The sequence below is a fragment of the Merops nubicus genome, unplaced genomic scaffold (genome assembly GCF_000691845.1).
Source record: "Merops nubicus isolate BGI_N331 unplaced genomic scaffold, ASM69184v1 scaffold18076, whole genome shotgun sequence".
Classification (NCBI taxonomy): Eukaryota; Metazoa; Chordata; class Aves; order Coraciiformes; family Meropidae; genus Merops; species Merops nubicus.
Window position 1 is genome coordinate 52,856 of NW_008615451.1, and position 23,005 is coordinate 75,860.

Here is a 23,005-nt window from a genome sequence, read left to right on the forward strand (position 1 = left end):
ACCTATTGATTAGGATAAGAAACAATTCTTAACTTAACGTGACATTCAGCTTGAATGTGGCTGGCCACCAGATTGAATGCACAGGCTATTCTCAGTCTGCCTGCTTGGAGCTATTTCTCTCCATCACACAGCATGGAGTGGGTTTCTTCATAACTAGCACAAAAGAGGTAGAAGACCAGATATATGAAACGTTCCCCAGGTGTTAGTCATACAAGTCTCTTTATTTACCGTAAGATTTAGGCTACTGAAACAAAAGACCCATGCCATCTCTCAGCTGAGGTGGGCATTCTTTTCTAAATCCGTTAGATAAACATACAGTAGATATCAAGAAAAGCTAAGTGCATTTCCATTATTATCTTTCTTTCCTTCTGATAAGTCAGCACAGTTTGTTCTAATAAACACTTTCTTTCTTATAAATGTTTTTAAAAATTGTTTTCCCAATATCTGCCTCATCTGCACAGGCTTAACACAGTTATAAGTATGAAAGTATGTATATAATGCACACTAGCATGTACTTATATAAACATATATTCCCAAAGCTAAGGAAGGGGCAGGACAAGATGGGTTCTGGAAAACGTGCACCAGACTGGGGGAGGTCACAGCACAGCACCAGTAACAAAAATGTTTGGGATCACTGCTTATGCATTTTCCCTGTAAAGCCAGACCTGAGGAAGCAGGGAATAAGTGAAGACCCTAGCATTTGCTCCTGATTGCTGCCCTTCTTTGGAGGAGGTGGAAGCTTGCATTTGCTGAGATAAACATGGAAGCGAGGAGTTAACCTGACTAAGAGAATTGGCTCCTTGACTGTGTCCCTCCCAAAAGCACTTCGGCCCTTGCTCTGGCTGTCACCTCCTGCAACTCCCCATTCAACACCGCTGCTTCTGTCCCCCCTTAGCTCTCTTGGGAAGCACCCTGGGGCTTCCCCCACCTTCACTGCCTGCAGGGCTGCCTCACCCCCAGCAGCACCTGCTCGGAGGCACTTCTGACCCAGCCCACAGCTGCCCTGATCAAAAGGCAGCATGGTCTATCTGTGTCCATCCCACATAGCCTTTAACTTTGAAAAAGGAGAAAAATTTCTGTCTGCTCAAATACCAGAGCAAGTGAGCTTTCTGTAAGCCTAGGGCTGGTCTGCCACCTTCCTGTCTCTTTCCTTGCCACTGCAATTACCTAGTGTAAGAGGCTGGAAAGATGATAGGATCCATAGAGCATTTCAAAGAAACACAACTGTCTCTACCTTCAGCAATTTCTCATTTCCATATCCAAACTAATAATAAGGTCTGCAAAATACTGAGTCCTTATTGATCACATTTCCTTATAGACCATTGTCATGGTTTAATCTCAGTCAGCAACTAAGCACCACACAGTTTAACCAAAAACCAGGACAAACGTTCTATATGAGGTATAGGAGTAGGGTTTGCACTGACAGAAAATACATGATCTTATGTGCCATCACTGAAAAAGATAAATGTTATGCAAGGTTGGAAGTTAAATAGGAACTATATGAAGTAGAAGAAAAGCTGTCTTTATTTCTCAGTCCATTTTGTCACATTACTGTTATGTAATACTGCTTTTGCTTTGAATTACTAAGAGTAATTTTTGTATTACCAGAAAACAAATTAGGAATTTCTTCCCAAACAGCAATTAAAAAATAGCCTATTCATAAGTCTCAAAAGACCAAATTTTAGTGTGCCTATCGATGGTAGAATTTTATTTTGCCTATCTATGATCTGTCCAGTGATGTTTCAGACACATATTTTCTCTACACAGAAAACAGTTGCTGAAAATTAGTAGCTTAATATTTGATCCAGGTATCAAAAAAATACATTTACACATATGCAAACAAAATATTTGGGTGATATACTTATGTTAGACCTTGTCTGCACAAAGTAGTATTCTCTCTGCTGATTTTTCTAGTGATTCAATTAATTTCATTCACTTCTCTATTCAAATGGCACAGACATTTGGGTAGTGTCAGGGATTCTATTAGCTTTAACAGTTTCCTCATTACTTTTTTGGGAAAGGATGGCATTGGTTGTCTTATCTTAAAGGTGAACAACTACATGAATCTTGTGTGAGTTTGAATAGTTTGTGTGGTGGTTTAGAGAAATGCTTGCTCTTCTCTGAGTTCAAAACTACTACCTGCATTTTAGTTGATTAATCTCCTAGTAATCCTAAGTGAGGACTATGTTACTCTCATGGTAGTCCTGCATAATATTTGAGAATATTTAGTGAGACTGACAATTCAACACCCAAAATAAGCGATGTGAAAGGATGTTTCATGCCAGGGCTGTGAAATAAAATTTAAATCTGTGTTGCCAGCATCAAATTCAAAGCTACTGAAGCTATTTTAAAATCATTAATTCAATGACAAACACTAGGATCTTTCTCCTGTAAGATAAGCTTGTACAATTTGTTTTTTTTTTATTTTCCCTGTGCCTGAATATGTCTTATATTTAACACATGCTTTCAGATCCCATTTGGAAGCCAGTACAGACCAGTGGAAGCGTTTACATCTCTCTCTTCAGGAACTTTTGGCATGGCTGCAATTGAAGGAGGATGAATTAAAACAGCAAGCACCCACTGGTGGAGATCTTCCCACTGTGCAGAAACAGAATGATAATCATAGGGTATGATTTATTTTTTTTAATGTTCTTTCAGTCATTGCTTTTTCCTTTGGAGATTAGTGCTGCATGAAACAGTCCTTGTTGTAAAAAGTAAGATATCATTTAAAATACGTTTTAGAGACAATGAAAACTGAACATCTTGCATGAGAGTGCTAGCTATAGTTTTTAAATACAGCTTAGAAAAAGGCAGCCTTTGGAAGAAGGGAGTGTTTATTACCAGCTGCTGGGCTTTTTTGAAAAGCACTGTAGCATTTTCATAGACCTATCACAGACAGCTAGTTTTCATGGCCAGAACAAATACTAACTTAATATTATATGATGTTTAAATAAGTACTTCTGAAAATTTTTCTAGATCAGGAATTTAAACTTCATGTGTATGTTTCAAACCACTATTTTGCTGCTGATTTTTGGGAATATCTGTGAAAAAAAGTAGCTGTTATGAGTAGATAATGCAGAACAGTGTACATCATGAAACTATTGTGATAACTGACTGTAACCATCTAGTTTCATCAGGAAATTCTTATGGAAAGGCAATAGCAGAGTGTCATATGGGGACTGTTCTACACTAAGCTTTGTAGTAAAAAGGAACCTAAATCAAACACTTTTCTCATGGAAGTTGGTTGGGTTTGTTTGGTTTGGTTTTAAAAATCGCCAAATGAACAACCCCCAAACCAACACAGTACTGTTCAATAATTCTTCCGTTTCCTGTGTTGAATCAAATTCACACCTGTCTGATGGTAGCCTAATGCCTGCTTTCAGGTAAATAGCTCTTATAGTATATAGTAATAGCTGTTATACCATTGAAGTTTATTCAAGTCTGAATGTAAAATAACAGTTCTAGTAGGTCAATGGTGATTTCTTAGTGATATCATAAGGAAACCCATTAGGAAACTAGCGTCCTGCTAACGTAAAGCTGGAGAATTTCTGAATGAAGCAGTAAATGGGGAGAAACTGCTGTTCTGGTAAGGTAAGGAACAGGGGACACGTGAAAAGTAACTGAGATAGCACACTCAACTTCAGTTACTCCTATCACTCATGAATTCCATAAAAGCCTGTCTAGTCCTTATGACAAGACGTTTCTTTTGTGTTAGTTTCCAATGAAACTTTTAATCTGGGAAACACCAATTAATAACAGATGTCCACAACAGAAACCAGACCTTGAACCACTAGGACAGATCGTGATTCAGTAGGAAGATGGGAATACAGTGTCAGGTTGGTTGTTTTTTTTACAGACAACAGTATAAGGTCAGGGGCAAGGAACCTTACTGGTATAAAGAAATTGTCCTCTCATGTTTAAAAGGGAAATGTACGTAGTAACTGGAATGAAGCACGTGTTTATACTGTATTTCTCCACTATTCACTATTTCATTTCTTGGAATTTGTTTGGATCTAGTATTCTATCTCTCCTCTCCTTCATCCACACATGTCTTTAGTTAAAATAACGAATTATGGGAGGATTTTTCCTCCTGTTTAGTGACAAAGTATACTTCAGTGTGACATCTAAAAAGCTACTTCAAATGAATGAATTTTCTATTGAATAATTTAAGTTGTCAATCACACAACTTCATACCATGAAATGAAAACATTCCAAAACCAGTAAACAACTTTTCAAACTATATTGCTGCATGTAGGTGACTTTCAGTTTGTGAAACTTGCCACAAAAAAAAAAAAAAAAAAAAAAGTATTATTTTTCAGGTTTCTAAATCTGTGTTTTTAATTCTTAATGGAAAAATATGAAATGGTGCTGTAAAATGAAATTGGATCTGGAATACCTGTGTTTTCTCTATTCATTCAGGAAGCTGTATTATAAAGATTTTTCTAATAGATTGTACTACCTCATGCTGAAGGATGCATTTGAGAACAAATAGTGAACAACATCAAGTTTGGAAAGAGAATATAATATATCTTGCTGTTTTAAGTTATTTGGAACCCTGAGTTTGTGAAAAGTCTGTGAAAAGTCTTGGCTTTTGAGATAGGTAAACAGGCATTTGTCTACAGATTTATGGGAGGTAATTGCAATATTGTCTCTCAAGGGCATACTTGTATCTAATGGCTGAGAAAGTCAAAGAGGAAGGTAACAAAAATCATCCCATTGTCAGTGCACAATGCAGCAAATCATTATTTTATCTTAGAAAAGCAGAGTGCAGCTTGTTCACATTTCCTAGGACTTCCTTCTGGCGGGGTGATGTGTAGGATGTGTCTTTCTCACAAAATTTTACTTAGGACTTTAAGCATTATCACAGAAAAAACAAGGCAAAAACTTCCATGACTTTATGGAGCACCACCATCCCTTTTTACCTTTCCTTCTGTGAAAATTAAGACATATGAAATGCCTGAGGTCTCTTCTAGCCAGTTGTCTGTACCAGCTTCCACAAAATACTTTTAAAGCCCATCCAGAACACCAGGATGGAAAACAATACAGATTTTTAACTCAGAATGATATTAGCTCAAACGAAAGAAAAATTGTGAGCCTAAGAAAGACATAGAAAAGGATTTGTGTAGAATTTTTATAACTAAGTTTTTGTCATCTGAATAATATTGAGTATTTGAAAGCATTACCTTTCCTCCTAGATCAAAGTAATTTTTTTTTTTTTTTTAATCTAGAGAAATTACTTCTCCTAAAATTTTAATACCATGTATTAAAACAAGTCCAAATCCAGCTGGAGACCTGTAACTAGTGGAGTCCCCCAGGGATCAGTGCTGGGTCCAGTCCTGTTCAACATTTTCATTAATAACCTGGAGGATGGTGTAGAGTGTCTTCTCAGCAAATTTGCTGAAGACACAAGACTGGCAGTTTTGGCTGATACTCCGGAAGGCTGTGCAGCCATTCAGCAAGATTTGGACAGACTGGAGAGCTGGGCCAAGAGGAACCTCATGAGGTTCAACAAGAAGTACAGAGTCCTGCACCTGGGCAGGAGGAATAAAATGCATCAGTACAGGTTAGGAGGCATCTGCTAGAGAGCAGCTCTGTGGAGAGGGGCCTTGGAGTCCTGGTGGACAACAAGTTGTCCATGGGACAGCAGTGTGCCCTTGTGGCCAGGAGGGCCAATGGGATCCTGGGGTGCATTAAGAAAAGTGTACACAGCAAAACAAGGGAGGTCCTCCTCCTCCTCTGCTCTGCCCTGGTGAGACCTCACCTGGAGTGTTGTGTCCAGTTCTGGGCTCCCCATTTCAAGAGGGACAGAGATCTACTGGAGAGAGTCCAGCAGAGGGCTATAAGCATGACTGAGGAACTGGAACGCCTGCCCTATGAAGAGAGGCTGAGAGACCTGGGGCTTTTTAGTCTGGAGAAGAGAAGACTTAGGGGTGATCTAATTGACATGTATAAATATAGGCAGGCTAGGTATCAGGAAGGAAGGGGCAACCTCTTCTCACTTATGCCCTGCGACAGGACACGGGGCAATGATCACAAGCTGGAGCACAGGAAGTTCCACCTCAACATGAGGAAGAACTTCTTTACTGTAAAGGTTCCAGAGCACTGGAACAGGCTCTCCAGGGAGGTTGTGGAGTCTCCTTCCTTGGAGACTTTTAAGACCCATCTGGATGTGTTCCTGTGTGACCTGACCTAGATTAGATGGTCCTGCTCTGGTAGGGCGGTTGGACTCGATGATCTCTGGAGGTCCCTTCCAACCCCTGACATTCTGTGATTCTGTATTGTTCTATAAACTATTTGAAAGTTTCACAGAATTCATTATAAAGGTGTCAAGACTTCAGTGATGGACTAAGTGATCTCTCTGTCACTCACCAATCAACTGAAGTGTTTAAAACTTTTCAGGGATGAGGGGTGTTGCATAAAAGTAAGGTACCATGAATAAACGCAAAGTGACTTTACAAAATAGATCTCCTTCTCTCTTCTCCTTTTTGATTATCTTGTCTGCCACATGCAGACACATACAGACACAAATCTTTGGTCATCTTGTCTAGTATTAAAGCTAGAAAATGTTGGTTCCTTTTAGAAATACTCCTTCTCTCTTTTTCCCATTCTGTAGCACTCCTATAATTTAATGTAAGGCCCTTCTAGTTGTGGATATTCTGATTCCCTGTGGAAAAAGAACAAATCATAATCCTTGATATTAAGCTACCCTGTCTGCTCTTCAAAGGGAAGGAGGGAAAAACAATCAGTGCAGAACTCTGTTGACTTCAGGTTTTCTTGGATGAAACCTATATTAACATCTTGGAGTTTTTCTACTGTATTTTTTTTCCCCTGAACACTACGGACTTTCTGTTACTCTAGAAATTTCTTTTAGAGAAGCAGACATACAGAGGCTGTATTCAAATGAGCAGCTTAGCTCATTTCTGAACGTAAGGTAAATACTTTTAATTAAAAAGGCTTGCACCACAAATGTAGAAGTATCTAGCTTAAAACTGGAGCATGGTACTGGAAAGCTGGGTTTTTTTAAGTTTTGGGTCACTGATCAGAACAAAACTTAGCTCTCAGGGTGCTGAATGTAAAGTAAAGAGTAGTTGAATTTTGATCCTAAGAAAAAGAATCTGTTGGTTGTTCAATTTGTTCTCCTGAATGTTACTTCTGAAAACCAGTCTTCAGTAAACCAGTCTCTAGCTGATCTGATCAATCTTTTAAATGACACAACCTTCTGTCTTTAGTCTCCCTCTGTCAGTACATTGTCTTTCCTTCTGTGAGGAGTTGTTTTGGCACGTAAAGCTAGAAGTGAACTCAGGTACGTTCTTCACTTGTGAAAAGAAAAAGCTTCAGCAGTGGAACATTATTTATAAGCAATTTAACTGATTGCCATTGAGAAATGGCATGACGAATGCAAATGTGATTTTATGCCTGAATCCCTTCTCTAAAGCAGTGTCATGAGCTGATTATTTTGTTTACTTGTTTTGGGATTGTTTTTTTTTTTTTCCCTTAAGAATGTAATTTAAAGAAAAACAAACATATTTAACCTCTCTATAGTTTAGAAGACCAACTGGAATACCTCAGACGTTCATACCAGAGATGAAAAGAAGTTAGTTTTCATCATTAGAATGCTCCTACTTGCCAAGATTGACTATAGGAATTAGAGTAGGATTCAGATGAAAATTTCAAATACTTGAATCTATGCCAGAGGAAAGCTTGAACTCAACTGAGAAACGAGATACCTATGCAGTCAAAATCATTGTTGCATTTGAAATATGAGGTGCTTTTGAAATGTGAGGAATTTATCCCAAATACACCCACATAGCTGCTATGTGTTTGAACTTATATATGCAGTGGGTCATTTTGTCGATTTCTGTCATCTGAAGAAATTATTTCTATGCCAAAGTCTTCAAATGTGTGTGTGAGGGGTAGTCAATAGTAAAAAATACATTATCTTAAAAGTTTTCTTTGCCTTAGTATCATGTTTTATTAAAATTATATTAACAATTGTGTACATGTTACAGGTAAAGCTCGTTAAAGAACTTGGGCATCATGCAGATAACCTGCTTTTTCTTTCATTCTTTTAAGAAGTGCCACATCATCTGTGTAGCAATTGTAATAACAATAAATAGCATTTATGAATATAGAAGGTAATTATTAAAAATTCCCTGGAAACCCATTCATATGAAATCTATTGCAACAGTGCTTAAGAAGGAGTCTAATTTCTGCTTCAACACATTAACCTTTTCTGATGGCAGAATTGAGATCTACTTTTTAAAATTGCAGTCAAAACCCATTTTAAACAAGCATTCTGGTTGGAAAACCCCTTGAATTTAATTATATTCTTTCTCTTTAAAATTCATTAAAAGCAAAAATATGTGCTTTTCTAATAATAGATTAATGATAGTTTTACTAATGCAAATATCTTCTCATATTTTCATCTTTCAATTTAAACAATCTGTGTTTCTCCATCTAAAGAGATTTCAGGACACCCATGAGGATGTAGTAGAGTTCTGAGATAAGCTGATCAATATATACATTATGAAAATGGTGGACAGAATGCCATTACTGCTGTAGTGTTGCTGACAAATAGAGATGCTTAAATAAAGTAGTTTACTCGTTTTTTGTCAGGTCATATATTGTGCATGGTCGATTTCCGATACAGTCACTACAAAGTGTGGAAGAAGTTAAAAAATTCAATTAAATTAGCTCAAAATCCTTAGCTGTAAATTAGACGTTAATTTAGGCTAATTCTGCTTTCAGTAACAGTCTGCTTCTTATGAAGATACATTTGTCAGGGCTCTAGATAGATATTTATTTTTTTTAAAAAAAAAAAAAAGCAATGTAATTTATTGCTACTTGTGACATTTATTGGTAGTGTGTGCATATTTTACAACAGAACTTTAACCAGAAAATCTGGCTTTATCTTCATACAGTAAGAATATTTCTTGTTATCTTCATACAGTAAGAACATTTCTTGGGATGGGGTAATATGAAATAAGCATTCGTTATTTTTAATGCTGTTCTGTGCTACTGCTTCAATCCCATGGCTTTTTCCTTCCCTCCTTTTAAAATTTCTAATACTGAAAAATATTTTAACTCACTAGTAGAAATCTACAGGTCAAAACTATGGAAGGCAATGAGACTTGTGAATAGATCTTAACAGCTTACTGTGTACTTTTCTAAATATCAGGATTTACAGAGTATAATCACATCCACCAGCTCCAGCATCCAGAATGAAGAAGTTGGAAAGGAAAACATTTAACACATTGGCTCACTGTTTTCCTTTAATAACAGAGAATCTTTCTGTTTGTGAGTAAATATAAAAATATGCAAAGTCTGAAAGTTCCCATTAGCGTTTCTCCACTGTTTTGAGAAGATGGATACAATGATTCCTGCTCACACACTTTATGGGATGCAGCATGCACATCTGATTAAGTTATCCTTGTTGTGTTGCACAAGCAATATTGCATGAATGTGGCTTCAAACCTCTTTTGGAAATATAATGCCACTAGGTGTATTTGGTTGGTATGGTTTTACGCAAAAGTTGTCCAAACTGGAAGAAGGTATTTTGTGTCCTTCTCATTGTTTGTACATGCACATAGCTGGGGCTGACCTGATTGCAGCACTCCATACAGCAGTATAACTTACTCATTCCCAAATACATAGCTCAAAGGCATTCTTGGCATTTAACTACCCTAAATGCTGGCATATTTCTATGTTTCCCTGGAATATCTGTGACTCCTTCCCAACTCTTGGGGTGTGTGATCAGAATGCACCTTTGTGCATGTACCTCTGGTTTGAATGGTTTGGGGCGTAGACATTTCAGAGAAATAATTTGTCACTGGAGACACTTATAAAGCATATTATATCCTTAAGCTTTTACATGACTGTAATGTTTAAAAAACAATATGACTGTTGATGTCACTTCTAACACTATCGGATGAGAAAAAAGCACACAGTCTGTGGGGGAACATTTTAAGTTATGTTACCTGCTGTCTTACTAGTTGCAGACCTGCTACATTCAAATGAGACAGAATGCTGTAATGCGAGGTGAGCATAAGGGCTAATTAAAAGAATAGATTTTCCTCGCTTGGAGGCATGAAAAAGTTTACTATAGTTCCTCTTTCCACTGCACTTCATGCAAAAGTAAAGTATGAATTAACAGAAATTTCTAAACCTAAACATGTCTAAGTTAAAGTGTTTTAACCCCCAAATAACCCCACTTATTTTTTTTACAGAGCAGTGTCGAATGGTGGTTTACTTCTTAATATACTGTACTCTCTGTTTGTGAAAATGAGTGCTGGCTTTTAAGGGTCAACATGATTGATTAAAATATTTATCACAGCTATTAATCAAAGAATAGATCCCCTTATGATAGTAGATACATTCTATGAAAGGATCCCAGACTTATTGGTGTCTATGACAAAAAATGAACATTTTTTTATTTTATTGTTTCCTTCAAGAAAGCACAATTTGGTGAAAGGCTTTAATGATTCACAGTTACAAACCTTATGGTCAGTTCTGGACCACTTAATAAATAGTATAGTAGTGTAGTCATTTCTTTAAGTTTACTTTCCTGAAACGTAGTAATAATTTTTTATCTGTGTATGCTCATATTCTAAACTGTAGGTGTGATTCTCATTTTTTTTAGGTTTTGTTAGGTATTTCCTGTACAGGCCATTTAGTATCAAATATAATTAACAATGTAATGAACTTTCTAATACTGAATTTATATTCTTTCATTAGTTTGCATAGAAATACAAATTTTGTTTAATAATTAATTTAACTGAATTGGTGGGTTTATTATGTTAGAAGCCTATATAATGCTTGTTTTGTAAAAATAATTTTCTAACTCCTGGAGTGAAATATCTGTTTTCTACTCAGGGCATATGGTTGTCGTTTTTACAGTACTGTGTTTTGTATTACACTGCCCTGTAATTATCTGCATATTTTACCTCTATGCTACTTGAAAACAGTATGCATTGAATAATGTTTTACAAACAAAGAAAATGTTGAAATAAAACATAAGTAAGGACCACTTACAGAAATTCAATACAAAATGCAAAAGACCAAATGCAATATGCAACCCATAGGCCAGGTTTCATCTGCTTTTTTGTGCAGTTGACATTTGGGTTTAAATTAGTGGAATTATAAATTCTCTTTAACCAGAAACAAACAAACAAACAAACAAACAAACAAAAAACAAACAAACGAACAACAAAAAAAAAAAAAAAAAAAAAAACACAAACAACCAAAAAACAAACATCTTGAGATTTGTATACTTTCAGTAGTCTACCAAAACTTCAAATACCAACCAAAAAAAAAAAAAAAAAAAAAAAAAAAAAAAAAAAAAAAAAAAAAAAAAAACACAAACAACCAAAAAACAAACATCTTGAGATTTGTATACTTTCAGTAGTCTACCAAAACTTCAAATACCAACCTTGAGAATCTTACTCATGGTCATTTCAAAAGCAGGGAATAGAAGAGAAATAGTCCATCAGGCAGGTGCCAAAAGGCATGACAGAAAAGGAAGAGAGGAAAGGTAGAAGTATGATCTATCTGAAAGGGAACAGAATGCACCACGAGCAATATTAAAGGTGAAGACGTCGAAATTGATAATAAATACTGATTAAAGCAGCTAAGAATTAACCGTTTCACAATAACTACTTTCTGACCTTTAATTTTTACTCATGGATGACTACACTTAGGCTAGATTGTATTTCTGATTTTTCACCTAGGCCTTGATTCTACATTTCAGAAATGTCATTTCATGTAATTTAGGAAGAAATGCATCCACATGACTGTTTTGTTACAGGCTAACATGTCAATATACATAGGTCCTTTTTATAATACTTGCCAGCAGCAGTAACAAAGTGGTAGCTGGGAGACGTATTGGATTTTCCTTTGCATTCTGGTAAATTTTGCTTTCAAGAGCCTCTAGCTATGCTGGTGTGGCCCAATACAGAGCCAGCCAAAGCCCTGCCCCTTGCAGCTCAGTTTTTGAGTTGGCCATGATGCTAATCAACAAAAGGGATCCCTCTCAGAGTGAAAATTTGATCTGTTACCTCGGGTACTTTGCAGCATGCTGGCAGTGCACTTGCTCCTTTGAATACAATGTGATTTCACGTTAAGCAAGAGCTGATTATCTCTTTTATTTTTTGGTTGGTTGGTTGGTAGCTACTTGTAATACACACGTGGAAGCTGTTGTTGGACATTTTGTCAAAAACAAGAACTAGTACTCGGTATTTCATTATATATCCACTTACAATAATTTTGTTTCATCTCTCAGACTTTCAAGAGGGAGCTGAAAACAAAAGAACCTGTTATCAGGAGTGCACTTGAGACTGTGCGAATCTTCTTGGCAGAGCAGCCTGTGGAAGGGCTGGAAAAGCTCTACCCGGAACCAAGAGGTAATTGAAAAAAGAGCAGGGTAATACCATATTGCTGGAAAGATCAGTGATGATCAGTAATAATTAAATAAATTCTGCCAACTGCTGTGAAAGCATTCCTTTTACACTCCAAGCTGAATGTCAGTATTCAGAAACTAAGCTAAAAATATAGATGAAAGAAACCCTTGGCAATCCTTCTGAATACTGTGGTACTAAATAGACATGAATATTTATAAGCAGATTTTGAAACTGGCTTTAAACCTTTAGTACCTATCTATAACTATAGGCCCATTTGACATCTGAAAGCTGCAATTTAACCTAAAATCTGACCTGTAGCCTCAGTACTACAGAAGCTCCCAAATCCACTCACTTGCAGTAAAAATTTCACAGTGATTAATATCTATGTATTTGCAAACTATTTTCCTGAACCAAGACACAGGTGATAAACTTTTACCCACATCTTGCATGTTTAAATATGTCTTTATGTAATACTTAAATGCATATTTTGATGATCTGTATGGTGGCAACATTATAATTTGTTAAGTGATTTTCAAATAGGAATACATTAAGCAAATAAATTTTGCAGGTGTCTTTGGTAATGGATAGTTTCTTCCTGAGCTTTGAACTTAGGCAGGTAGCAATTATTTTTCTTCTAAGACAGAGTATGTCTTAAAAGTCTCTTGACTTCCACATTTAGAGCTGTCACCTGAGGAAAGGGCCCACAATGTTGCTAAAATTCTCCAAAGGCAAGCAGATGAGGTCAGAAATGAGTGGGATAAGCTGAATCTACAGTCTGCTGACTGGCAAAAGAAGATAGACGATGCTCTTGAAAGACTGCAAGGCCTTCAAGAGGCAATGGATGAACTGGACCTGAAACTACGCCAGGCTGAAGTGTTCAAGGGATCCTGGCAGCCAGTGGGGGATCTGCTAATTGACTCTCTGCAGGATCACTTAGAAAAAGTCAAGGTATGTGCCAGTATGTCAGTATTTCAGATTATAAAATAATTGGTTTATCCATTATATGAGTCCCCAAATCAGGAATTATCTTTCAAAATGAGAAACTGATATCTTTGTATCATAGTCATTTATATTTTTTTAAAAAACTCATATAGATAGTTTTATAACTTCTGCAATTAAAATTGAGTCAAATCTACATTGAGAATTTGTATTGCTAACATGGATAAAAAACCACAATGAGAATGTGTAAATATCAGCACGCTCACTTAACCCAGGAGATACAGAGTTAACAGTAAAGAAAGCAAAATATGATAGGAGAATATCTGATAAAAGTATTGAAAATTTATTCTGGTTTTTATTGCACTCTGGTAAGTACAATGAGTACATGTTTGTGTCTGAACTTGTAGAGTAGAATGTAAACAATTTAAAGTATATGGTTTTGTTGTTTTGTCATGGTGGTATTTGCTATCTGTCATGTTGGATAACTAGGTCTTATAAGATAAAAAAAACTAGCTGGAAAAATTGTCATTATTTTCTATAACTTAATGCTTACTTGCTTTCAAGGATTGTTTCACAAATTCATTGTTTATGAGAAACTCATGAGGACTTGTCCTCTTTCAGCATGACTGCCATGGCCACACTTTATAAATACTACAGGATTCCTTCAACTAGAGCATAGCAGAGGCAGTTCCCATTTTGATAAGAACAAAGTGCCTCTGTTCCATTCACACAAATGGGAATCATCAGTCATTTTGAAAGAGACCCGAGTTGGCTGTTATTTTCTCTAGCAGAACATTAGGATCTAAGAAAGAGGAAATAGAATGACTAATGGCAAGAAAAAAATGCCTTTAAAAATCAAATGTCGTTTATATATAAGAAAATGTTCATGAGTTTTAATCATGCAGAAAGTTTAATGAGTGTCCTGTACAAATATCATACAAGACAAATGAAGAACTTGGTAACTGATGACCAGTTAAATGCAAAATCTGTTTATCTTCATTTAAATTCATAAATGAACAGGAAAGATCAATTTATAAATTCTCAGAAAGTGCCTTCTATTATGGCCATGGATTTTTTTTCTTGTGATTTTAAAGAAGATATTCTGCACAGAAACACTGAATCCCTGGTATTATTGGAAAACAAAGCAAGTTGTTTAATTCTAAAGCAGTGACCATAACTCTTGATTCCATAATTATAGTGATGAATCCTGTTATGGTTTAACAAAAAGGGGGGGGAAAAAATCCATCCTAGTGGATATAATATGATGAAATTCTAATAACAAAATCGAAATCTTAACTCCAAGTAAATCTTGGATCTGAAAATCCAAGGGTACCAATCAGTACCATGTCTATGGAACTATCCAATTGGTAGATGTCTATTTAATCCTTCTGAAGTCTTAATATTAAGCCAGACAGAAGCCAAGACTTCTCTTTCAAGGTTTAAAATGAGACGCCTCCACCTACACCCTGGTTTTTATCTCAGTTGTGCCATATTTACTTAAAATATTTATGAACAAGGCCATCATACGACCATATTGCATGATTACCACCTAAATGTTAAATGAAAAAAAAAGGTAATATATTAATATAGCCTTATGTTGTGGTTTGAGGCTTGGAATGAGGGCATGACCTTCCAGCAACTGGGAGGACCCCGCATGGGGGTGAACTATTGTATTCCCTCCCCTTCCCACACACACTCTGATAAGAGGCAGGGAGTGGTTTCTAATTTCACTCCTGCCTTGGAGCTCAGAGAGGGAAGTTGTCCTTTCACTCCGTGGGACCCTGGAACCATTTCTGAGGGTTTTGTATATTTTATTTTTTGTATTTTTCCCCTAATCTTTGTATATATTATTTTCCTTACCTCCCTTTTTCGTTTTCTGTTCCTTGTTAAACAATATACTTCATTTTTTTTCCAAAGTGTCTCTCTCTCTCTCTCAGGGGGGGAGAGGCGACTACCTAGTTCTGTTCCGTGTGAGTCCTCCCCTGAACCCCTTTATACACGGAACCAGGACACCTTATAAGCTGTAGTTTTTCATTTCATAAATTGCAGTTATGGTCTGTTAGATGCACACACATGGTGATACTGTGCTTTCAGCACTTTCTAAGTGATCTTAAGTAGCTCCAGTAACTTAAAGCTTTAAGGCCATTTTTACATTGAACATATTGGATATTAAGTTCATTTTATTCCTTGTCTTGGTAAGTTTAGGTATAATCATTATTACTGTTTCAGTAATAAAGATCAAATTTAGTCAGTTTTTCTTTTCCTTCTCCTTATTTTGTTTAATTGAAACCCAAACAAATGGGGAGCTATTTTTTCGTTTGTTTGTTTCATTTCCCCAGCTATCAAAGATGGAAAAGAAATTATATTTTGGCTACTTTTGTACAAGAAATTAAAACAAATTTAGGCATTTCTACAAAATGTAATATGCATCTCTTTTCTCCATAATACTTTAAGAACTACATAAACTTTCAACAACAGTATTATATGCATAGTTATTTGTAAACAAAATCATTGCTTTGACAGGACGTTAGTTACTAAAAAAATTGCTTGTATAAAGCCTGAAAGACTTAGTAAGTTTAAGAAAGCTAATATGGGAGCATTTATGAAGAAGACGACTTATAATTGACTCAGAGCATTAGCCAGGTGAGCAGCAGTGTCTACTTTGTGTGTGCTACAGAAATTAAAAACATCATTCCTAGTCTAAAGTGAAAGTCAAATGATGGGAAGACAAAAGGTGTGAGAGAGATTTCTGGTAGAGTGACAAGTGGAGGGAGGGGGCAGAAGGCTGCATCCTCCTCAGCACTGAACTGATTCCTCCTGCATCTCATTTACCTCTTCCAGTCTATAGTTCTAGTCCTTAGCTCCAAAACCGCAGTAATCCCCCAAAGTGCTGTATGCATATCAGAATGGAAAATGAGTTAAAAGCTTTTGTATAATTACTAATATGCAATTTTAGAATTTACCATCTAATACTCAAGATTGGGAGAATCAGACATTTGACTCAACTCTGCAGACTTTAGATGCCTTTGACATCTACTGTTTGCTGTGTATAAGCTGTTTTGACATATGCCTGGTTACTACTGTTTTCATCTTGCTTCTCTTAGTAATTAGTTCACTTAAAGGTTAAATACTTTTCCTTTCTAAATTTTCAATTAAGAGTCAAAGTTATTGAAGAATGCACAAGTTATATAGTCTTCAGTTAAGAGTTATTAGTAAACAATAAACGGTTTTCTTTATAAATTATATTATTGGCCAAACATCATCAAAAAGTATTTACATCTCTTACCCTTACTTTGTTTTTTTTTTATGATTTATAACACAGTGCCTGATGATATTACACCATGAAGGAGAATATCTATTTCTCTATATAAATTTAGGCACCTCAGGCACCTTCTGAGCAGATCTTTGAAATACTGGTTACATGTGATGGCATTTCTTTCAAATTCTTCTGCTACTCGGGATCACAGTAGCCTTCCCAAACCTAAGCTGATGAATAACTTCCAAGGGAACGAGTTTACCCAGTGCCATTTGTCACTGTTCTCTTTAGTTATAGTTGCTAGAGCTCTTAAGGTTGTGGTATAATGCTGAGCTCACACAAAATAACTGGTCCTTAGTGAGTATTCATGTAATATTACTACAGATCCTTGATCTATATTAATGTACCAATTGGTAGTCATCTCTGATTCTGAGAACAAGAGATAAATAGTTTTATACACCTACCCTAAAGAATGCAGCCTAGACTACAGATCATCTATAATCGAAGTATTCTTTAGATTTATCTGCTGTCCTCTGTTGTTCTCTCTTTTTCTTCTGTCGTATCAGTGATCTCATCTGCAAACTGAAAGATAACTGACTCTCTTAGTAACATGCATTCTTTCCCTCTCTCTTCCAAAAAAACCTTTCTGTCCATTAAAATCCAAACCATCACATTGCTGTCTTAAATTCATTTCAAGCCCAAACCAATCTGTTAGGCATCCCCTAATATCCACTGGCTGATCATTCTGATTATATATTAACCATGACCTATGAGTTCTGCTTCTCTCTTCTCCAAATTCAACAGATGCTTTCTTCTTATAATCACTAATAAAATGTTCTTCTTTTGTCAGAATGCTTGAGACACTTAGAGACACATGAGACAACCACTCAGTTTTTATATTAAGCTTTTCCTGGTATGTAACTGATATGCAGTCATTTGGTATCTTTTTCAAAGTCCCATTCCAGGAATTGGCAGCAGAACCACCTTGCCTGTCTTTCTTCCCAAAAGACTCCTTTACTCCATACCAACCAAAACCTTAACAATCATTATGCTGCCAGCGTGCAGCAATCATTACCTATCATGCTGATACCTTCTCACTGTTTTGTTATCTGTTTGTAGATATCTGCTGAGAAATAGTAGGAAGAAGTAGTACCCTTAAGAAGTTTCAGATTTTTATATTTTAACAATCTAAAAAAAATTCTTTTTTATACTAGGAGACATTATTTTGGGATGTTGTGGACAGTGTGGTTTATCTGTAGCTAAAGGTAGTTCAGCTACTCCAACACACTTAACGAGAGCACAATGCAAAGCAGTTTCTTAGGGCAGTGACTAGTAGCATATACCTGCTTCATTTTTCTGTCATACACAACATTGTAAGTGAACAGCAGAGCCATGAGACTCCATGGGGGCTATAACTCTTTCCTATTATTTTTTTTTAACCACTGTAAAATAAAAATAAATGAATACTTAAGAACAGGCAGTAGTGTCTGTGGTTTCCTAGTGTAAAACAGAAGTGCATATCTTGAACACCTGCCAAAGAAAAGCTGAATTGTGTAGTCACATTTTCAATTAACTCCATTCTGCTATAGAATTATTTGTTCTCCTTCAGTGACACATAAAGAGGGCACCTTGACTCAATATGATGATTGTTAACTGTAAAAAGCAGAATAGAATTTAGTGACAATAAGGCTTGTATTTTCCTATGAACAGTTTTCACAAGAGTCCTAATCCTGCTTCTTAAGAACTGGTTGTTGTTGTTCTTGCAGATTCACTTTTATAGTTATGAATAAAGCAGCTACATGGGAAGACTATGAACTTTGCATATGCATTATGGATTTTAATATATCTAATGTAACAAATATATTCACAAAGTCTCTAAGTATCCTTTTAAATTCTTTTGTCACAGCCTATTTACAATTTTAATACAATTTCTACTAATTAATTTCTACAAAACTGTGAAAAAAATAAAAGGTAATAAGAAATTCACATGAGCACTGCATAACCCTTTTATTTTGACATGTCACGCCTGAATTACATGCTGTTTATTTCAGACTTTCCTCAGCATAATTTATAATTGTAGTCAATTGTACATCAATGACAAATTTTCACTGGAAAGTATCAACCTGAAACTACTTTCTGATTTTTAAAATTAACAGATTTTGCAATTATGCATCAGAAAGGAGCTGACCTGCTCATCATCTACTCCAGAATTACTTCACATGCACAGTCAATTCTTTTGTTCCTAGTCATCTCTTTTCTAAATTAGACAAAAAGCAAAACAAAAGTAAGATAATTAGCTAAATTTCAGTTGTGTTTGTATGTGGCCATAAAAAGAAAATAAATTTGGCAAGTTTAAAATACCATGTAATTACAAATACTGTCTAAATCAGCAGCCTCAATTACTGCATAATGAATAAGCATAGTCAGTTTACTTAATTAAAAAAAAAAAGGAAAAAAAAAAGCCTTATTTAATCATTTGCACTTTGTTTTGGTACTGTTTAGCTACTGCTGAAAAGAGGTATTTCAGAAAAGTGGACTCTTACGGTGCTGTTATGAAGGAACTGTGTCGACAGCTTTTTAAATTGAAAATTCTGAGAGCTAAGTGAGTTGTTGAATTTCTAATTTGTGTTCTCATTCATAGGAAAAAAAAAATTAATCTTCGAAAGTTCTTGCTTAGGTAATTGATAATGTTCTATCCTTCCTGTAGGAAGAATGATTTTTGTAAGGAATTAGTAAGTGTCGCATACAGGAAAATTAATGAATGACCTCTAAAACCAAGACAATAGTCCACATTCTAGCAATCCTAGCAATGAAGTTGTATGCTAGACATGAAGACATCAGTTTCAAATAGATCCATAGAACCTATGCAATAATTACCTGGAAGATGTACTGAACAACCAGAATATCAAACCAGCTAGATGTCAGTAGAAGGCCTAGATCCATCTTAAAGGAAACAGTAGTCAGACTGTAATGTGGTGTCTATACTCCTGGTACTTTTTGTTCTAAAATCAAATTAAGCTGTGCATTAAGTTCAGCTACTAGAGCTCATGCAGTCCAGACTGAAATGCAAAATGACATTACACAAACAGTGACTTTTGAGATGTTTTGAATTCCCCTTCCTTACTGATAGAAGGCCCTTTAAAAAAAAAAAAAAATTAAATAAAAAAAAAAAACCAACACCAAAGCAACAACAACAACAACAACAAAAAAAAACCACCACCAGCAAAAGACAATATTGGTTTTTATGTGAAGTTCTGAATTTATATCAATAAGAAAGTACTGCTGTTTGGAAGTAAATTAACTAATATTCTGAACAAATTTACTTTTGTTCCACTTTTGTATTTTTTTTTCATATCACCTAGATGTCCTTTTGCATTATTCCAGCTCCAACCCCTTTTTGCTTCAAATTTCTCTCATAAACGAGGATATATTTTGACAATTTACAAGCATCAGTCCCCACTATAGCAATAATCCCTACTATTCTTAAATTTAAAAACACCAAAAGTACTAACATTCTGTGTACAGAATTTTAGAATATGAACTAAGAATTGATTAGCTATTTTTTAATTTTTTGTACAATTAAAAGATGACAACATCCATTGGTTGACAGCTGAACAGGAAGCTATTTCCCAGCACTGTAGGAGATGGAAGTATTAGTGTTTTCTTCAGACTACAACTGAAGTAATTACTGTTACAAATGCTTCTCAAGTTTCCAGTTTCATACATATGTCATTTTGTGAAAGAATCATGCAATACTTATCTATGAGGTATCTTTAGACTATTTTGACATGCATATACATTTTTTCAGTGTAATTTGAAGCCAGCTGTCACCACCAAGTTCTACACCAAATCTGAATTAAAATGTCCTGTTTCCTTTAGTAAGCCTCTTAATAAGTTCTGTGCTGGATTCTGTGATTTAAAAAAATAATTCATACAGAACAGCCATGTCATCCTAATTCATTTACCAGCTGTCCAAAACACACCAAAAATTAGCATCCTTGAGAAAATTAGGGATGATCTCTACAGGCAGTTTTTGTATGTTGAAATATTTGTAGACTGGAGGTTGTTCTAAGTAAGATACTATAAAAGGAGAAGATGAGCTAATGGCACTCTAGAGAACTTTAAGGTTTTAAATATAAATTTAGTCAATAAAAATAATTTACAAAATGGCAAAAACTCTTCAGCAACTGTTCACTGCTAATATAAATTAAAACATCAGTAAGGTATATAAGAACATAATAAACTTTATTTTAAAATTAAAAAATAATCTTATTTAAATCCACTGGAACACTTTGACATCCTACAGATGTCCTTATTATATATAAAACTTCTGTGAATTTAGAATTTCTTGGAGGTTGCTATGATGAAAGCAATAGTTGAAGTCTGTTGAATTTGTTAAAGGGTCAACTTTCAGGATGTTGTCTGAGATCAAAGACGCCTCAGCTAACTACATTGCCTAGTTGCTTGTAGAGCATGGTATATTGTTATTATGGTTTCCTAAAATGTAGCTTTACGCAACAGAGAATTTAGTAGGGTTGTTATCACTATTGCAAACAAGTTTAATTTCCTCAGGTTTGTTTTAAATATGAAATTGAGTTAAAAAACATGGAGTGCTTTATCATGTAGTTGCACCAACTGAAGTTAGTTCTGCTATGTTCCTTAGCCTGTAGGAGATGAAAGTTACTCCATTGAGTCCATGGTCTCTTAATCACATTTTAACAGCTTATGAATCAATTTATTTTCTTACATCAAAAGAAATATACTCAAAAGTCATTATTTAATATGTAATAGTAATGTATTTGCAACTGATACAAATTTAATCTAAATCTCATCTGCCTTATGCTGTTGCTGTGTAATCAGTCACATAACATTGGAGAGTTTGTTATGCCAACAACTATGGCAATAGCCCATATCTAAGCCCATTTCAAATACCTGAAGCAAACCGTCATTCCTTCTGCTGACTCCTGTCACAATAAGCTATAAATGTCTGATCTCATACTTAGATGTTGCCACTTTAATTATAGTGAATGTTTTATGGAGACTACATAGGGTTTTTTGCCTATATCAAGCTACCTATTTTAAGGGTGAGTACAAAGTCTTTTTTACATAGGTATAATAAGTAAATTATGAGCAGTCAGAGAAGTGAAAGCTTAGTCTTTTAAAAGTAAGATTGCCTTTTACCATACAACTTTCTGAGGAATCACAACTACTCTGAGATGCAGCCTCTTGTAGAACATTTTGTGAGAGACCAAGCACCTGGGAAAGAGCTGCACCAGATTTCACCCAATTTGCACCAGATTTGTGTTAATTTTATTAACAAAATTAACAACTATTTTCTTATTGATTAAGGACCTTTGGACTAAATGATGCTGTTAAATTTTCCCTGACAGTAAGTTCAGAAAAATTTCTGAGCTCTAAAGAAAAAAAGTTGATGAGTAAAAAGTGGAAATCTTTCCTACCTCCAACCCAGTTTGGTAGAACATGCTATTATTAGATCAATAGGTTTCATTTAGAGCCAAATTTTTCCTTGCATGAACTCACCCTGCTGATTTCAGTGGGAGCTCAAGATGCACATCTGTAGGCAGAATTTGACTTTTTAAGTATTGGTAATCTCTGATCTTGGTTTCTGATAGCCTGCTGAGAGAGATGACTAATACAGGTATAAAGACTTGTCTGTCATTTTATGCCTCTGAAGTTCAGAATTGAGGTCAGACCAGAATGTTTTTAAGAGCTTGCTCTTTATCAGTGTATCAGAAATAATAATGGGACATGAGCTTTTAGAAGGAGTATTAAACATTAATTTTTAAGTACCTAAATGACATGGTTATTGCAGGGACTCTAGCATTTACAATAGCTTTTTGTTTTATTTTTAGTTAGCCATATAAACACAGCACATATAGATACTAGTCTGATAATCAAGTATTGACATTCTTGGACATGACATTAAATCAAAGATGCTCTTGAGCTATTATGATTCTGTTCAAAATCAGAGCTGTGTGCAGCTCTGGAGCCCCAGCACAAGGACATTGTCCTGTTGGAGTGTGTTCAGCGGAGAGCCACAAAAATTATTAGAGTGCTGGAGCACCTCTCCTATGAGGACAGGCTGAGGGATTTGGGTTTGTTCAGCCTGGAGAAGAGGAGGCTCTGGGGAGACCTTTTAGCAACCTTCCAGTACCTGAAAGGAGCCTACAAGAAAACAGGGGAGGGACTATTCACAAGGGTTTGTAGTGACTGGGTGAGGGGTAATGGCTTTAAGCTAGAAAAGGGTTGATTCAGGTTAGACATTAGGAAAAAGTTCTTCAGTATGAGGATGACAGACCACTGGAATAGGTTGCCCAGACAGGTGGTGGAGGCCCCATCCCTGGGGACATTCAAGACATTCAAGATCAGGCTGGATGAAGCTCTGAGTAGCTCG

General features: G+C 35.7%; 1 protein-coding gene across 1 annotated transcript in view; it reads left to right on the forward strand.

Annotated features, from left to right (window-relative positions):
- The window catches only part of LOC103775065 (dystrophin-like), a gene marked incomplete at both ends in the record, with an annotated part of 82,806 nt that overhangs the window by 52,136 nt on the left and 7,665 nt on the right, over positions 1-23,005 (forward strand). The window contains 3 exons of the mRNA XM_008942508.1: positions 2,471-2,627; positions 12,278-12,398; positions 13,075-13,343. Of these exons, the coding sequence (XP_008940756.1) occupies positions 2,471-2,627; positions 12,278-12,398; positions 13,075-13,343 (547 nt within the window). The remainder of the gene's footprint in view (positions 1-2,470; positions 2,628-12,277; positions 12,399-13,074; positions 13,344-23,005) is intronic.